Source organism: Salvelinus fontinalis, chromosome 41, assembly GCF_029448725.1.
Source record: "Salvelinus fontinalis isolate EN_2023a chromosome 41, ASM2944872v1, whole genome shotgun sequence".
Taxonomy (NCBI): Eukaryota; Metazoa; Chordata; class Actinopteri; order Salmoniformes; family Salmonidae; genus Salvelinus; species Salvelinus fontinalis.
Genome location: NC_074705.1, coordinates 5,349,601 through 5,368,584, shown reverse-complemented (window position 1 = coordinate 5,368,584; position 18,984 = coordinate 5,349,601). Strand labels below are relative to the sequence as shown.

General features: G+C 39.7%; 2 protein-coding genes and 1 long non-coding RNA gene across 3 annotated transcripts in view; 2 read left to right on the top strand and 1 right to left on the bottom strand.

Moving 5' to 3' along the window:
- The window catches only part of LOC129840313 (poliovirus receptor homolog), a 197,486-nt gene that overhangs the window by 67,780 nt on the left and 110,722 nt on the right, over positions 1-18,984 (top strand). The gene's annotated exons all lie outside the window — the stretch shown is intronic.
- Positions 2,298-8,343, bottom strand: LOC129840444 (nectin-1-like). The gene is made up of 11 exons (XM_055908346.1): positions 8,151-8,343; positions 7,037-7,375; positions 6,433-6,738; positions 6,187-6,222; positions 4,370-4,466; positions 4,212-4,268; positions 3,981-4,040; positions 3,418-3,447; positions 3,239-3,301; positions 2,988-3,026; positions 2,298-2,892 (listed from the first exon to the last, which is right to left on the bottom strand). Exons 1-11 carry the CDS (start codon positions 8,200-8,202, stop codon positions 2,880-2,882), a joined length of 1,092 nt encoding a protein of 363 aa, XP_055764321.1. The 5' UTR covers positions 8,203-8,343; the 3' UTR covers positions 2,298-2,879.
- On the top strand, positions 8,456-11,287 carry LOC129840458 (uncharacterized). The gene is made up of 3 exons (XR_008757197.1): positions 8,456-8,526; positions 8,677-8,767; positions 11,202-11,287. It is a non-coding gene; the product is annotated as an uncharacterized LOC129840458 (long non-coding RNA).

Genomic DNA, 18,984 nt, shown 5'->3' with positions numbered 1-18,984 from the left:
GACGACACTACAGTGGTAGGCTTGATTACCAAGAACGACGAGACGGCCTACAGGGAGGAGGTGAGGGCCCTCGGAGTGTGGTGTCAGGAAAATAACCTCACACTTATCGTCAACAAAACGAAGGAGATGATCGTGTACTTCAGGAAACAGCAGAGGGACGGGACAGGGACAGTAGTGGAGAAGGTGGAATGTTTTTTAAAGTTCCTCGGCGTACACATCACGGACAAACTGAAATCGTCCACCCACACAGACAGCATGGTGAAGAAGGCGCAACAGCACCTCTTCAACCTCAGGAGGCTGAAGAAATTTGTTTTGTCACCGAAAACACTCACAAACTTTTACAGATGCACAATCGAGAGCATCCTATCAACGCATCACCAGGGGCAAACTACCTGCCCTCCAGGACACCTACACCACCCGATGTCACAGGAAGGCCAAAAGATCAACAAGGACAACAACCACTCTGCCTGTTCACCCCGCTATCATCCAAAAGGCGCGGTCAGTACAGGTGTATCAAAGCTGGGACAGAGAGACTGAAAAACAGCTTCTATCTCAAGGCCATCAGACTGTTAAACAGCCATCACTAACACTGAGTGGCTGCTGCCAACATACTGACTCAAATCTCTAGCCACTTTAATAATAAAAAATTGGATGTAATAAATGTATCACTAGTCACTTTAAACAATGCCACTTTATATAATGTTTACATACCCTACATTACTCATCTCATATGTATATACTGTACTCTATACCATCTACTGCATCTTGCCTATGCCGCATGGCCATCACTCATCCATATATTTATATGTACATATTCTTATTCATTCCTTTACACTTGTGTGTATAAGGTAGTTGTTGTGAAATTGTTAGATTACTTGTTAGATATTACTGCATGGTCGGAACTAGAAGCAGAAGCATTTTGCTACACTCGTTTTAACATCTGCTGACCATGTGTATGTGACCAATAAAATTTGATTTGATTTGAGGCGCAGGTTTGGAGTCAATTCCAGTCAATTCATGAAGTACACTGAAATTCCAAGTCCAATTCTCTTCAATGCCTTTCAATTAGGAACATTTGGAATTAGAATTGGAATTTGGTTTACTTTTTGAATTGATCTGGAATTAAAATGGAAGTGACCTTACAATGACCCTGCTGAGGAGGAAGTTTCACACATCTCCATGTGCCACATTCATCCCTCAAACTTCCTCAACAGCGCCCCCAGTGTTGAGCTGAGCGCAACTGTTGATCCGAGTCATTACGCACCACAGTAAAGGATGTCGCGCCGCTTCCTTAGTGAGTACTGCTGCCCCCAACGACCCTGCTGAGGAGTTTCACACATCTCCAAGTGCTACATTTACAAATTACTGCTTTTTGATTCACGAAGCCTTTATGTATATACCAGTCAGTCAACATGACCTTAATGAATTATGAAGCCTTCATGTGTTGTTTTTATTATATTTGCGTAAATGCTTCAAAAATCACAAAAAAATTATATGTGATGAAGATGATCTCATAGTACAAAAGGTAACAGATCTTCTAAGCCAGTGTTACCACAGACCTTATTTTCAGCCTACATACATTTTCCCCATAGTCTTTGCCCAATGAACAATGACAGAGTTAGTGCCTACAAAAATACACCATTACTATTGCTCTCTAAGTAGGCTATACAACCCCCCCCCCCCCCCCCCAAATACATTGATTATTATAAATGTAGGGTCTATAGGCTAACTCTATAGGTTTGTATCACCTTTAGAAAATAATTCAATATCGACAATGTTATTATGAACGTTTTAAGCCTTATTAAATATCAAACATAACACAACGTTTTATTTTAACTGGGACCCATAACAAATTAACTCTGCTATAACAACTACTTAACCATTGAGCTGTGCAGGGAGTTAGTGAGAATTACGTATGTCTTCTGTATGGTGTAAAACAATCTGGTACACTGACTATCAAATCCATGTTTCAAAAGTCTTTAAACTGAAGAGACCGGGTGTGATGCGTTCTGCCTCTTTATGAGAGACGTCAGAGAGAGTCAGTCACGTCAACTGTGGATGAAGCGTACCATTGGTGGGGTGCGCAGTTGCATAAGCGCTGCAAAACTACAGTATCAATCCCTTTTCTCAACTATCTCTCTCTAGTTATATTTAGGTGACCCCTAGTGGCAATTGTTTGTATCTTTGGTTGGTCTCTTGAGTGGCAGAAGAATCAAAGACAATTCACTCTTGAAGCATTGCCAGCAGCAGATTTATGACACATTGTATAACAAGCGATGTCACAACATACATTACAGTATTGTTTGAACATTTTATTAATAAAAGTAGAAAACAAACACACAACAAAGGACATCACAACATTGAGAATATTGCAGCATTTGATTTATAAAAAGTGAAGAAAACAAAAACATACACACCATGAAAGTAGTCTACATTATGTAGGTTATAATATCATAACACACACCATTAAAGTAGTCTACATTATGACATTGTGTAGGTTATAATATCACAACACACATCATTAAAGTAGTCTACATTTTGACATTGTGTAGTCTATAATATCATAACACACACCATTAAAGTAGTCTACATTATGACATTGTGTAGACTATAATATACAACATTTGATTTATAAAAAAGTGAAGAATAAAACCACGAACAAGTCTAGTGTGGATTTATCATGTTTCATCATTAACCAACTACAAACTATATTTACTATATTTACATACTGTATTTATATATACAATAACCAGCAGGCCTATGTGTGTCAGCCATTCAGTCCACTATTCAGTACCCACAATGCCTATGGACAGAAACAGTCTCCGAACCACACAGATGTGTGTGTGAGACAGTATGGTAGTCACTCAGTCCTCGTAACCCTATAAAAGTTTCCTAAGATAGATACAACAGAATGGCGTAGATATTTATTTAAAAAATATATACTTCTGACTGCATCTTTGTAATTATTTATGATTATTTCAGCTCACCTTCTACATTGCAGATCATCTGGTTTCTCAGGAGATATTCTGTATAAAAGAAGGTCATTTAAATATTGACTGAATGGAGTATCCTATATTAGTGACAGGAGTAACATAACAACAATGCAGCAAATGCAACTCATTTGTATGTATGCAGTCACCATGACTACCACCTCAAAACATCATTCCAGAGCTTCTCGTTCAATGAGAGAATACGGTATAAAACCCCCACCCCAAAAAACAAGAGAACTTAAACCTACTTCCTCACAACATCTTGTGCTTGTTGCATTATATGCTTGGCTGAGGAGCTGAGGGAGTCTAACCTGAAACACAAAATTGTAACCCATTGTAACCCATATTGTAACCCATTTTAACATTCATAATCATCTGTTTCAAGCATTCTACCAGGATGATCAAATAAAGTTGTACAAATACTCACATTGTGAATGGACTGGAGATTGGTGTGGTCCTGAAAGAAATGAACATGGTCAACGTATTGATAAGAACCATATTATCTGTGGTAACAGTCAGTGCCGTTTCTAGGCTTAAGTGAAGTGAGCGGCTGCTTAGGGCCCCACAGCGACTAGGGGGCCCCCAACCAAAACAATGTTTTTCTATACAGTATATATCATATGTTTTAGGAAGTCAGTCGCGGTCTCAACATACTGTTAAATTGCAGGATATTAACTTTTAAGCTGCCAAGAGGAAGTGCAAAAAGCTAGAAAGGGCCCTGCGGACAGTGATGTAAAAACTGACATAATAAACATGACCACTCTATGATCACAGAAATACACATCTTTCCCAAGTTGAGAGAATATGTAGTGCATTAGTGACATGAGTCACAAAGCAGAACAGATATTAACATGCAGCTGAGTGCATGATGCTGTCACCATGACTACTCTATGACCACCACAGATGTACATCATTCTTCTGTAACGTTCTATTCTTCCCTGTTTTAAGCACTTTATAAAGATAATGACATAAAGTTGTAAAACTATTCACTTTCGTGATGGAGTGAAGGTTTGTGAGTCCCTGGTTGGTGGACTGGAGGTTGGTGTTTCCCTGAAATGAATAAAACATGTCAATGTACTGACAAGAGCAACGTTTTTTTTTTTTTTTTTTACCTATGAGGCAGAAATGTTTTAACAATTATATTAGCATGTTTCAGGTTTTCTTACAAATAGATTTGATGGACCTATTGACCCCTTAAAGGTTCTTTAGAATGAGTCTCACCATTCAGTTGTCTTTGTTGGAGTCCTGCTGATTTCAGGGTCAGACACTGGGGCTTTTCTGTACATCAAATTAGAGATCAACTGGTAAACAACTGGCAGTCAAATCACATTCAATTCAGAGTAACTGTTCAGTTTCAAGGTAATAGTTTGTATCTCTACCTGGATGAGGTGTCTTTTCTCCTCTTAAGAAACCACAGTATTACACAGATTCCAGCAATGAGACACATTGAACCCATCACTGCACCAACCACTGTACCTGTGAATGACAGAGATGACAAGAGAAGACAGACGTCAACTTCCCAGGTACACTACACCAATGCCTCATGCATGTACAGTCGTGGCCAAAAGTTTTGAGAATGACACAAATATACATTTTCACAAAGTTTGCTGCCTCAGTGTCTTTAGATATTTTTGTCAGATGTTACTATGGAAAACTGAAGTATAAGTACAAGCATTTCATAAGTGCCAAAGGCTTTTATTGACAATTACATGAAGTTGATGCAAAGAGTCAATATTTGAAGTGTTGACTCTTCTTTTTCAAGACCTCTGCAATCCACCCTGGCATGCTGTCAATTAACTTCTGGGCCACATCCTGACTGATGGCAGCCCATTCTTGCATAATCAATGCTTGGAGTTTGTCAGAATTTGTGGGTTTTTGTTTGTCCACACGCCTCTTGAGGATTGACCACAAGTTCTCAAAGGGATTAAGCTCTGGGGAGTTTCCTGGCCACGGACCCAAAATATCGATGTTTTGTTCCCCGAGCCACTTAGTTATCACTTTTGCCTTATGGCAAGGTGCGCCATCATGCTAGAAAAGGCATTGTTCGTCACCAAACTGTTCCTGGATGGTTGGGAGAAGTTGCTCTCGGAGGATGTGTTGGTACCATTCTTTATTCATGGCTGTGTTCTTAGGCAAAATTGTGAGTGAGCCCACTCCCTTGGCTGAGAAGCAACCCCATACATGAATGGTCTCAGGATGCTTTACTGTTGGCATGATACAGGACTGATGGTAGTGCTCAACTTGTCTTCTCTGGACAAGCTTTTTTCCAGATGCCCCAAACAATCAGAAAGGGGATTCATCAGAGAAAATTACTTTACCAGCAATCAAATCTCTGTACCTTTTGCAGAATATCAGTCTGTCCCTGATGTTTTTCCTGGAGAGAAGTGGCTTCTTTGCTGCCCTTCTTGACACCAGGCCAAAGTATTCGCCTCACTGTGACTGCAGATGCACTAACACCTGCCTGCTGCCATTCCTGAGCAAGCTCTGAACTGGTGGTGCCCCGATCCCGCAGCTGAATCAACTTTAGGAGACAGTCCTGGCGCTTGCTGGACTTTCTTGGGCGCCCTGAAGCCTTCTTCACAACAATTGAACCGCTCTCCTTGAAGTTCTTGATGATCCAATAAATGGTTGATGTAGGTGCAATCTTACTGGCAGCAATATCCTTGCCTGTGAAGCCATTTTTTGTGCAAAGCAATGATGACGGCACGTGTTTAATTGCAGGTAACCATGGTAGACAGAGGAAGAACAATGATTCCAAGCACCACCCTCCTTTTGAAGCTTCCAGTCTGTTATTCGAACTCAATCAGCATCCCAGAGTGATCTCCAGCCTTGTCCTCGTCAACACTCACACCTGTGTTAACGAGAGAATCACTGACATGATGTCAGCTGGTCCTTTTGTGGCAGGGCTGAAATGCAGTGGAAATGTTTTTGGGGGATTCAGTTCATTTGCATGGCAAATAGGGACTTTGCAATTAATTCAAATTCATCTGATCACTCTTAATAACATTCTGGAGTATATGCAAATTGCCATAACACAGAGGAAGCAGACTTTGTGAAAATTAATATTTGTGTCATTCTCAAAACTTTTGGCCACGACTCGAAATATGGCTCTGCACTACACCTGAAAGTTGAATAGGAAAAGAGCCAGTCAATAGGTTGATTATGACCTGTCATTATTAGAATAACAACCACTTACCACTGATCCTGTCATCATCAGAGACCTGAGATTGACCTAGAACAGAAATACACAGGCAGTACTTCATCGTGAACACAGGAAGTACTTCATCATGAACACAGGAAGTACTTCATCGTGAACACAGGCAGTAATTCATCATGAACACAGGAAGTACTTCATCATGAACACAGGCAGTAATTCATCATGACATCATGTTCCTGATCATGTCAATATATTATGGTGGTATTAACCCTAACCATTTCTCACCTGCAAATGAAGCTTGATCCCTAGTTGGAATCACCATGGAAACCTCCTTGACGGCCCCAACGGATGACGCTACACACCTAACCCTGGTGTCTTTGTCAGGTAGACTGGACGCTGCCACCATGGCAGTTATGGTGACAGTGACTGTTTCATTGGGATGGGTGACTTCAGCCATGGTGGATTTGTCTAGACTGATGTTTTCTATGTGGTCCCAGGTTACTATAGGAACAGGTCGTCCAGTAGCAGAACAGGACAGAGTGGTGTGACTGTTGTTGGTTTGTGTGATGATGAGTGAGGGTCCATACAGCTCTATAGGACAACAGACACAGGTCACAGTGAATGTCAATACTATAATGTTTTCATGTACATCAAGGTCAAATGGATGCATGATGATTTGAGGGAATTGTTCCTGGGTTAATCATTTACACACAGGTCAAGGTAGAACAATGGATTGAAGGCATTGGAGGCCATTGTTCCTGTTTTAAAAGGGACACAACATTGTTTTAAGACCTCAAAAGTAGTCTAATGTTAAAGTGAATCCACATTATACAATTTGGATTTTAGAGTGTAATGTCCCTTTAACACGTCCTTAGTTATCATATTTTACCATTAATTTGGAGGCAGGTCCTGCCACTGATAGCTCCTTCTGGATAGGCATTAAACAGACACTTGTAGCAGGACTCATCTCCTCTTGACACTCCTCTGATGACGATAGAGCAGTTCTGCAGACCCTCGTCTTCAAACTCCACGTTCCTCTGAAAAGGTGGGTTGACTACTGGTCCAAATCGTTTGTTGTAGGTGGCCACATTTTCAGTCGCCCCTGATGTCTCTTTCTGCCAGGTGACTTGAAGCACATCTTTGGGTTTCATGAGCCTGCAGCTGAAGTGAGCATCCTCTCCCATGGTTGCTGTGACAACCTGCTGTGTTCTCACCAGCTGAGAGAACCCTGCATGAAGACAGTTACAGGCTGTTTAGTACACACATCTAATACAGCACTACATTTTAGCAACCTGCAGTGAACACTGTGAAGGGATTAAACAACTGCATAAATACATTTAAAGGTATATGCAGTATTGCATCAATCATTTCAATTCCCATTCTGTATGTTTGTACATTTCAAAGGACTCTTGGAAGACTAGCCCTTGGTGGGCTAAAATAAATCCTATCAAATTTAATGCTGGAATATGTAACTTTTTGGGCGACCAGACCAAATTCACAAAGAAATTCATTTATAGAAATATATCTGTAATTCTCCATGAAAGCAAGTCTAAGAAGTGGTAGATCTGTTCTATGTGAGCTATTTCTATGCTTCCAGTATTGTTGCAGCTGAAAGTACAATCTTTTTTTGGTTGTGGAAAATATATTTCAATATAGTCCAGGAAACTGTGATATTTAAGATCCATTGACTTTTTATAAGTTGCATGTTTTACATTATAGAACAGGAAGATGCTGATGTTTGTATACTGATGGTGACTGGACTGGTTATTCACCAGTAAAAAGACACCTTAGCTTCAATAATGTTCAAAATATAACACTTTTTATTGAATTAAATGTATTCCTTTAAGGACTATCTGTAGTTACAACTGATGCATAATGCACCTATATTTGTAGTGTAGTTAGCTACATCGCATAATGAAACTCTGAAATTGATAATACTGTATAACTTACATTTAAGACCTACAGACCTATCATGTATTTCATATGAAACTGATGTAACTCACCCTCAGGAAGGAATAGCAGCAGAAGAGTAAGGTAACTTTTAACACGAGCCATGGCAGCAATGTCTGGCTTGGTGAGGCAAGGTGATGTAAATGGACCTCTGAATAATGTGTGTCAAAGTAGTATTTCAAACTAGGAACCGTTTCCAAAGGAGGCATCGTGGGAGGCATGGTAACGTAGTCCGTTGGATAGTTTAAATACTAACAAGCTCTGTTGTTTTAGTTTAAAAACTAACAAGAAACCCCGTTGGCCAATTTTGTGTTGTGAGCTCCTCCCACAGAGATAAGGACAGTTGCTACTCTCTCTACAGCTCCTCGTCCAGTGAAAGTGAAAGTAAACACAAAACAGTATCATGAAAACACCGTTGCAAGGTTGAAGGTAATAACGTTATGTATCATCATAGCTAAGTGAATCTGATGGTGAGATTAATTTAACCTATATGAAGGGTTTTTCCATGTGTGTGTCAGTGCCATTGCTTGTACAAAGGTGTAACGTTAGCACTGAAGTAAGGCTATCCTCTCCCTACAGCCGTTTGTTGACTGGCCCAGCAAATTGAGTGTGAAATCAAAGATAAGGGTGGCGTCTGAACTCTGCTCCACACAGCAAGCAGATTTGATTTGTAAGTATATGATACATGTGTAGCCAGCATGCACAACCAACTGTGTGGGAAAGACATGTAAGATATTCATGTGTCAAGGTGAAAATGACTAGCCTGAGTACCAGTCTCTAGCTAACATTTAATGTTATAAGAAACATTAATGCATTAAATTCCAAATTGTTTACAGTCAATTTACGCACAGCTTGACTCAGTGCAAGGCCAGCATCTCCAATCTCCTCATTGTTTTTCAGGAGCATATTTTTTAAATTTAACTAGGCAAGTCAGTTAAGAACAAATTCTTATTTACAATGACGGCCTAGGAACAGTGGGTTAACTGCCTTATTCAGGGGCAGAACCACAGATGTTTACCTTGTCAGCTCGGGGATTTGATCTAGCAACCTTTCGGTTGCATGGAGGGCTGAGTGTCAGCAGGTTTTTGTTTTAATTAAGATCTAGACAACCAAGTGAGGCGAGTTCCTTACTAATTAGTGACTTTAATTCATAAATCAAGTGCGAGGGTGGAGCGAAATCCCGCAGACACTCGGCCCTCCGTGGAATGAGTTTGACACGTGGACTATAGCTATATATAGCCTATACCTACATAAATAAAATCATGAATGTAGTGAAATACAGGTTTGAACTGCTGTAAAAATGTCACGCCCTGACCTTAGATATCTGTTTTTCTATATATTTTGGTTAGGTTAGGGTGTGACTAGGGTGGGTACTCTAGGTTTTTGTATGTCTAGGGGTTTTTGTATGTCTAGGGGTTTTGTATGTCTAGGGGTTTTGTATGTCTAGGGGTTCTGCATGTCTAGATTTTTGTATGTCTAGGGGTTTTGTAGGTCTAGGGGTTTTGTATATCTATGTTGGCCTGATATGGATCATATTTAGGTAGCCCTTTTTCCCACTTTCTGATGTGGGATCTTGACTATGTGTAGTTGCCTGTCAGCACTATAATGTATAGCTTCACGTTTCGTTTGTTATTTTGTTAGTTTGTTCGGTGTTCATTCTTTTAATAAAGAGAATGTACGCATACCACGCTGCGCCTTGGTCTCCTTCATACGACTATCGTGACAAAAAAGCACTACATTTCATAAAGAAAAGCAATAGTATCAGCAATATTGTGTACATTCAGAAAACAATTCTGACAAATGCAGTATATCATGCATAAAACTAATTATTTCACCTTTAGAAATGACTAGACTATTAGTATAATAAACAGGTAGTTGTAGTGTGCAGGAGACCTGGTGAAAATGTGAGTTCTATTATAGAAAGGAAATTTGAATTCTCCTCTGTGTCCAACCAACATGAGGTTGAATCACATATGGCCCCTCCCCATACACCAGGCTAAAAGTAAACTCAGCTGGTGAGACTTTTAATATTTAAAAAAACAGTGTAAGCCAAACAGTGTAAGCCAATGTCAGAACCATTGTTTTACCAGTTTTAGTTGAGAAGGTTAAAGGGAACTCTTCTCAGGACATGAAACAGAAAGGAGCTAAAATATTACACACATAGCCAAGTGAGCCTGGCGCAGAGCTATAACAACCTACCTCTGAATTTAAATGGTGATATTACTGTAAACAAGGAGCTACAACAACCTACCTCTGATTTTAAATGGTGATATTACTGTAAACAGAGCTATAAAATCTACCTCTGATTTTAAATGGTGATGTTATTGTAAACAAGGTGACAATGGGCAGTTTTTTTTATTTTTGAAATACAGCATATAGTTTTATATCACAGGTGGTAATACAATCCATATAAAGAATGTTTTTAATTATTAAACAATCTAAAACATTTTACAGATCAAGCAAGAATAATAGCCTGATTTATAAACAGTGTCAAATCAAGTGGAAATGGAATCGAACACAACAAGCAACATCCATGATCAAAATAAATAACAATAGGAACTCAAACATGACGGTATATCAAAGAGCAAACATTATCATCATTATGACCATTACATTCTAAGGTCTCAAATACATTCACACATTACACTGACATAACATGAAGAACAAAAAAACTACCTGTAGTTCCATAGATTTATAATAACAATACACTGTAAACTTAACTTGAACAAAAGTGCAACAAGGTCAACCATATTGAAGTGGTTTGAAATAAATTACTAGGTTATTTAGAACATAAAATAAATAGATAAATCTATTCTACTTGGTGTATGTTATAATAAAGTACATTCAAACAGTAGGTGGTGCTGTCCTAATAGATGAGGTAACCTAGCCTGACGACTCAAACTAAATTCTTCCGCTGCTTTGTCCTTCACTACATACTTTAGTCTGGATATGGTGAGGATTATTATTGAAGTTGTTTGTGGTGACGAGGGGCATGATGGGTGTTGTACAGAACAATGTCTTCAGCGATTGGATTGTCTCTAACCAATCAGAGTAACAGCCAATGATGAATTTTCAAACCTCTGTTTTACCCACGTGTGTTCTAGCTCTGACTCAACCCATCGTTACCGGACAAATCAGATGGCCCCCGAATGTGTTGGCATTCGGTGAAATGTTGGGGAGGTACTCAAATCTAGACTCATTGCGAAGAAGAAACTAACGTCCTTGGGCGTGGCGTTTGGCCGGAGCAAGAAGTTTGGGTAGCCAGGCAACAGGTAGCCAACCTCATATCACAAAACTCACCTACAAGAGGTCATCAATCTCTCAAACCTAAAAGTGCCATTTCAGTACCTCTAAACAGCATTAACCATATCATGGCTTGTATAATGCATGTGTTAATTAGCTTATTTATGACTGTAAGAATGATTCAACAAGGTTCAACATCCAGGCTCAGTAACAACAGGTGCTCCAGTCCTCAACAAAAACAGCTGTCAGCTACAGTGCATATAAGCACGGTCAGCAACAACAGACAGATGTTTACACAATGCTCCTAACAGGGTCCTGCTCGTCTGCTGTCGTTGCCAACGCTGCTTGCCTGCAACCTGCCAGATAGAATGTGAAGGTTACTATACTGTACTACAGTGAATCTGAAAGGACGTTATCCATAAACATTCCTGAGCTCTAAGGCATGCGTTGCTCACAGTTTATTTGATAAAAGCCAGAACCATATATAGAGTTGATGACTCAATTCATTCCATTTGTCTTACTACGAATATTAAAATAAAGATATTAGATATTACAGATAATCTTGTGCGGACTCACCTTTTTTCTTTTGAAGTTCGACACAACCAAAGATGACTAAAAGGGAAATGATTAGGAATACTGGAATGGAAACAGCCCACGGGGATGTCCTCTTGTCATCTGGAAGGTGAAACATGAAATTCCAGTGAGCATGTGTTTGGAGAGACAGCATTTACTCTGAAGAGAAAGACAAGGAATTTTACACCCTTCCTTTTTAATGCATTCAGTTTGAATAACATGTTGACATCATGTTCTGTCCCATATATCCAATCATATCATCCATCACGTAGCTTCCCTGAGGGGCTGGAAACTACCCAGAACTCAACACAACACTTGACTACAGTGTGATTTTAAAAGGGAGTGACTCGTGGTGCTTTACCATAGTAGACAACATTAAACTCAACTGATGAGATAACATTACTAACAGCACTAATAGCATCACAACATTAGCCTCTTGGAACCAGCCTGAAATCGCTGCGTTCTGTTTTCAGGGAACAGAATGTCGCGCTATTGCACGATGACGCTGGTCACAAGGCTATCACAACATGCCCCTGGGGATGATGTAGCCTGTTAAATAGAATGCCAAATTCATGTATCCAAATGTAAATGTTTATTATTAATATCATGAATTTGGCATGCTGTTTATAGAGCTAGGGATGATGTTTTCTCAATGTTGTTTTCAGGTTGAACCATTCTGACACGCTAAAAGAGTATGGTTTAGAAGTATATAATACGTCAACATTACGTACCCTTTTCAACCTCCCTCTCTCCAGGGAGAATAGGAAGCAGGACCCGCTCGTGTCTCTGTGTCCTCATCCCATTGTTTATGATACAGTCCACGTATCCCCCTGAGCCTGGCAACAGTTGGAGGGTGATGTTGCTATTGGCTGTGACAGTTTGGTCTTTGTTAATGACAGTCCAGTTGTTAGGTGTCTTTATGAGTGCTGCTGCAGAAATGTTCCATTGGATCCAAGGTGCTGGTTTACCTGTGGCAGAGCAGCTGACCACAACTTCCATGTCTGCTTTAGGTTCAGTGCTGGGGACTTTTTGCATTGTGGCTCTCACTTCAGATACACCTTTGAATAGATGAATCAGGGAATATTAGATCATGTTGATTTTATTTATTTTACCAGGCAGATCAATTAAGAACTGCTTTCAAAATATGTATCATGTTTTCATATATGGTTTGACACCAGCCAATGTCCCTTATTAATGCATGCAGAGTTCATGGTCATTCAGACATTTTTGGGAAATCCTGCCAGTGATGTAACAATGCCAATATGGTGATTTATATTTGCAGTTAGCTGGTGTTCTAAAGCATAGTGTTTCTATTCCCTAATAAAACCCCTAATAAACCCTTTACACGCCCATACTGTATTATTCAGATATATCACTCCTTAGCAAATGTCCTGCTGTAAAGGGTGACTAAAGGATTATTCTATATTTGGCGAAGCACCAGATGTAAGGACCTTTATATTACCTGTATTGGTGGTTTAGCTTAAAAATGTATTAGTGAAGCATCTACAGTACATTCGTAAAGTATTCAGACCGCTTCCCTTTTTCCACATTCAGTTGTGACAGACTTATTCTAAAATTGATTAAATAAATACTAATTCCTCATCAAGCTACACACAATACCCCACAATGACAAAGCAAAACATCTATTTTAGGCTGTAAAGTAACAAAATGTGCAAAAAGTCAAGGGGTCTGAATACTTTCCGAATGTACTGAAGGTATTACTTATGAAGTCTTTATGAATGCTCCATAAGAAGATACCCCCAGTGACTTTCACTTCTATTCCAGTACCAGCACACCTGATTCAACTAGGTCTAATCAAGGGCTGGATAATTAGTTGACCAGGTGTGCTTGTACCTGTGCTGATTTACGATTATTATTTTGAGTTACAATATCACTTACATTAAAATATAACTTCAACTGAATAGAGAACAATAGAGGGAAGCCCTAAAACTGTTATTATTCCGTGCATTAAATACCTTGAACGGTAAGACACGTCTGCTTGCGTATTGATCCACTCGGGTAAACATTGAAGGAACAAATATAGCAGGCTTCGTCCGCCCATGTTACATTCTTCACGGTAATGGACGTCGAGTTGAGAGATGCCTCCGTGAAAACCACCTTGCCTCGGTGCGGGTCAATGATTTTAACGCCAAACCGCTTGCTGTAGGTGGCCAGATTCTCCACCGAGTCGTCTTTGAACAGCCTCTGCCAGGTGACTTGCAACACACCTGTCGGGTCCGCAAGGGTGCAGGTATATGATGCGTCGGCATTGAAGTCAACCCTGGTGTCTCCTCTAGCTACGACGTTGGCAGAGACCGCTACAAATGGAAGAAGGCAAGTTTACAGGTAAATTAATACAGTTTAGCCTACAAACAAAATAATCAAATACCTGTCAAACTTGGTAAATGTTGCTAACCTAACCTATATTATCATATATGAGCAGAATCAACCACTAGTCAGAAGCCATGGAAAACAATTTACCTTCAGAGAGCAAGCATAAGAGAATGAGAAAAGTATTCATTCTCAGCTGGTGAATGTTGACATAAGCTCATGGTTTCTCACGTTGGACCATATAATATATTGCTTCGTTAGTTGCACGTGACGTGAGTCATATTCAACGAAAGTGCAATAATGTTTTTGGAAATCCATTATTGTTGATGCGGGAAGCCTATAGAGTAGTCTCGGTTCCCGGCCGTAGCCAATTACAATGTGACATCTACTGTAAATTAAATGACAAGGAACAAGGAACTGTTGGTTCTTGTATTTTGTTGTGGCTCACAGTAGGCTGAACCTGAATGACGTCATAGCAAAAAAACAAACAGATGGGAAATCTATTTAGCTATAGTTTGTTGACGTAACATTATTTTTGTTCACAGGCGCTGTGCCAAACTAAAGTCTAATTTAGAGGCCACCACATCAAAGGCATCAACAGGCTACTACAAATACAGATAGTTCCACACAAATTGGCAGCTTATGCTGCACCCCCAGAAACTATACTGAACAAAAATAAACTCAACATGCAACAATTTAAACGATTTTACTGTGTTACAGTTCATATAAGGGAATCAGTCAATTGAAATAAATGTATTAGGCCCCAATCTATGGATTGACTGGGAAGGGATGCAGCCATGGATGGGCATAAACCCACCCACTTGGGAGCCAGGCCCATGCCAATCAGAATGAGTTTTTTTTCCCACATAAGGGCTTTATTACAGACAGAAATACTCCTCAGTTTCATCAGCTATCCGGGTGGCTGGTCTCAAACGATCCCTCAGGTGAAGACACTGGATGTGGAGGTCCTGGGCTGGCGTGGTTACATGTGGTCTGCGGTTGTGAGGCCGGTTGGATGAACTGACAAATTCTCAAAACGACGCTGGAGGCGGCTTATGGTAGGGAGAATAACATTCAATTCAGTTCTGATGGACATTCCTGCAATCAGCATGTCAATTACACACTCCCCCAACTTGAGACATGTGACATTGTGTTGTGTGACACAACTGCACATTTTAGTGGCCTTTTATTGTCCCCAGCACAAGGTGCACCTGTGTAATGATCATGCTGTTTAATCAGTTTATTGATATGCCACACCTGTCAGGTGGATGAATTATCTTGGCAAAGGAGAAATGTTCACTAACAGGGATGTAAACAAATTTGTGCACAAAATTGGAGAGAAATAAGCTTTTTGTGCGTAGTGGAAACTTCTGGGATCCTTTATTTCAGCTCATCAAACATGGGACCAACACTTTACGTGTTATATTTTTGTTCAGTATAAATAGGCCTAGACTTGATGAACATTACATTTCAGTCAATCTACATTTGAAAAAATTACAATGTGGGAAATGATGACTCTGTGTTATGGGAATAAGGTGAACATTTTATGAGTGAGACATTTTAAAACTATTAGAGTAGTATGTGTGTGTCATAGGGGTTCAGAGTTTTTACTACATGCTTCTCACATGAAGTGCTGTTCTGGTAATTGTGTCAGCAGGAAGTTCCCCGATTCTCCTCCTGGTGGTTGTTGGTCTCCATTGTAAATCTGGTGTTAGGGGTTGTGGGCTTTCCTCTTCCTAGGAGATGTGTAGTGACTGACTGTGCCTGAATGTCATAGCAAAAGGGGGAAGTCCACTGACCCAGTGGGTAGAAGACACTAGTTGCATTACACAAGTGAAACTGAAAGTGTTTTAGTTATGTGATTTTTTTTTTTTCATTGAAAGTGATGTTAACTTTTAGTATATCCAGTGGTGTAAAATCAGTTAGTAAAAAATACTTTAAAGTTCTACTTAAGTCATTTTTGGGGGTATCTGTACTTTACTATTTATATTTTTGACTCCACTACATTCCTAAAGAAAGTAATGTTATTTTTACTCCATACATTTTCCCTGACACCCAAAAGTACCTGTTACAGGACAGGAAAAGTGTCCAATTCACGCAGTTATCAAGAGAACATCCCTGGTCATCCCTACTGCCTCTGATCTGGCGAACTCATTAAACACACATGCTTCGTTTGTAAATGATGTCTAACTGTTGGAGTGTGCACCTGGCTATCCATAAATAAACAAGAAAATGGTGCCGTCTGGTTTGTTTAATTTAAGGGATTTTAAATTATTTATACTTAGCTTTTGAAACTTAAGTGTATATTTGAGTAATTTACATTTACTTTTGATACTTAAGAATATTTAAACCCAAATACTTTAACACTTTTACTGAAGTAGTATTTTGCTGGTTGACTTTAACTTTTACTTGAGTCATTAAATATTAAGGTAACTTTTACTTTTACTCAAGTATGACAATTGGGTACTTTTTCCACCACTGAGTATAACATAGTTGGATTTTTATATAATTTGTTTTTATTATAATAATTTGGTTCTAATTGTAATGGTACATTGTATTACATAAACAGCATGTCTATTAAATTATATATGTGTATTAATCCCATCGTTCTGTTATTTTACCATTTAGCTGGGAGTACCCTAAGGGTGGCAGGTAGCCTAGTGGTTAAGAGTGTTAGGCCAATAACCGAAAAATCGCTGGTTTGAATCCCAGAGCCAACTCCAGGGTCACCGTCAATAATGGCTGATCTCTGGCTGTGACCCCACTATCTGAGGGTGTCTCAGGGGGAGTGACCCAACAGAAGGTTACTGTAGAAAATAATGAAAGAGGAACCAACCTGACTGGAGGGTTTTACAGTACTGTGGCCACTTTCAGCGGCCTCTGTGGTAACTGAGTGTTGTACTGAATCCAATTCCAGGAGGAGCAGTCAAAAGTAGAAGCTCCTTATCTGATATCACTGTAAACTTTGATGTCCTGTGATTGTATAAAGGGTGTTGGAATGTGTACGAGGAGTCATCTGGTGAACGGGTTGCCGGTTAAAATCCCAGGTCAGATGAGACAAACTTCTCCAGGGGCACTGTAGTGTACTGCAATGTGTCGGTGTCAAATTGTGTGCATGTGTGTCGTTTCTGTAGAATCCCCTAACATGGGATTTTACGTAAAAAGGTGTGTTCTGACCCGAACATCAGATCCAAAACATTTTCATTATATCTTGGGAAGTACCTGTCTTATATCCTAGTTGGCAGGTGTGTTCTTATGTTACTGTGGTGACATTGATAAATGTGAAGCTGTCTCACTCAACCAGAGGATGATTCCAGCTGCATTTCACTTATCCAATGTACATAAACAGATAGTGAAATTATACATTTCTTAGCAATTGATGTAGTCTACAGTACAGAATATGAACTATATAAGGTCTGTTGCGAAGAACAAATGGTAAAAAAATCTAAAGAATTAAGAGAATTCCACACAGTCAGGTGATGCAAGGATTTTACACAAATATAAACCATCACATATTTAGGTAATCAGACGGGACACTTCTCTGGAATTTTTACTTCAAATGTGTCATCACTATCCGTTCATACCGCTGTGATTAAGTCCTTTTTCAAATGCAGCACAGCGACACCTGGTGGAACGGCAGTTATTTTTGTTTCTTTACATGCATGTTGCTGTGGAGGCGACAGACAGAGAGTTATGGAGTGCTGCATCAGATGACATGGCCTCCACAATCACCGATGTTTGATTCCGAATCGTTTTATTCATTGGCCAGTACGAATGAAGTAAAACCACAAGTCCAAATCCCTATCTCCATCCATGGCTAATTTGGGAAAGGAATGATTTTTAGCTAGCTAGCCACAAGAGGACAACGACACAACGAGATGCAAAAATGCACGTTTTTTTTTTGTCAATAAAGACGTTTGGCTTGTGATGTGATTGGTCTGAAGCAAAATCCAAACAGTCTTTTTTTTCTTTTTTTTGGTGCACCAGGACCATATACAGCTGAATGATGGCCGTTTTCAGGTGGAGTTTTAATGCTCTTTCACGTGCGTACAGTTTCAGTACGGGTCTGATTTATAATGGGAAACATGCTTATGCATGGCGTGCTCCAAGTTTATAAATCTCTATTTTTGTAGGTGCCCAGTTTTTTCAGAAATGGCACACACATACATTCAGTGTGAAATTTACACAATGGTTGTAAATGAGGCCTCTGGAGTTTGAGAGGATTTTGCACCTATAACATCTCTCAAATGTGACTTTCATTTTCACACTAGCAATTTAAAGGTCACTGAATTTAGGGAAGTAAGCAGAGGTAATATACACCATCAGAGGTAATATTCATCATACCCTGAAGACAGCTTGTCTGTCAACGTTGGATATTACATTTTTGCATCTGAGCTCCTAGAGTGTGCGGCTCTCCTTTATTTAAAAAAAATATACACCATCAGACCAAACACTTAGCTTTGACAGAAATATTGAAATAAAAAATGTATGTTCCTCCATGATGTACACACTCACAGGTGTAGTTCTAGTGGTTAGAGTGTTGGGCCAGTAACCGGAAGATTTCTGGATCGAATCCCAGAGCTGACAAGGTAAAAATCTGTCGTTCTGCCCCTGAGCAAAGCCCCCCGCACCCCTCTGATTCAGGGTTAAATGCGGAAGACACATTTCAGTTGAATTTCAGGCTTGTAGGCCTGTTGTAAGGCAGGTCCTCACCAGACATCACCGGCAACAACGTCGCCT

Coding starts and splice junctions, on each gene's coding strand:
- LOC129840444 (XM_055908346.1), bottom strand. CDS start 8,202: ATGGCTCGTGTTAAAAGTTACCTTACTCTTCTGCTGCTATTCCTTCCT. Junction 4,467..6,186: donor TGATGATGACAGGATCAGTG/GTAAGTGGTTGT, acceptor TGTCATTCACAG/GTACAGTGGTTGGTGCAGTG. Junction 4,041..4,211: donor CCAACAAAGACAACTGAATG/GTGAGACTCATT, acceptor TATTCATTTCAG/GGAAACACCAACCTCCAGTC.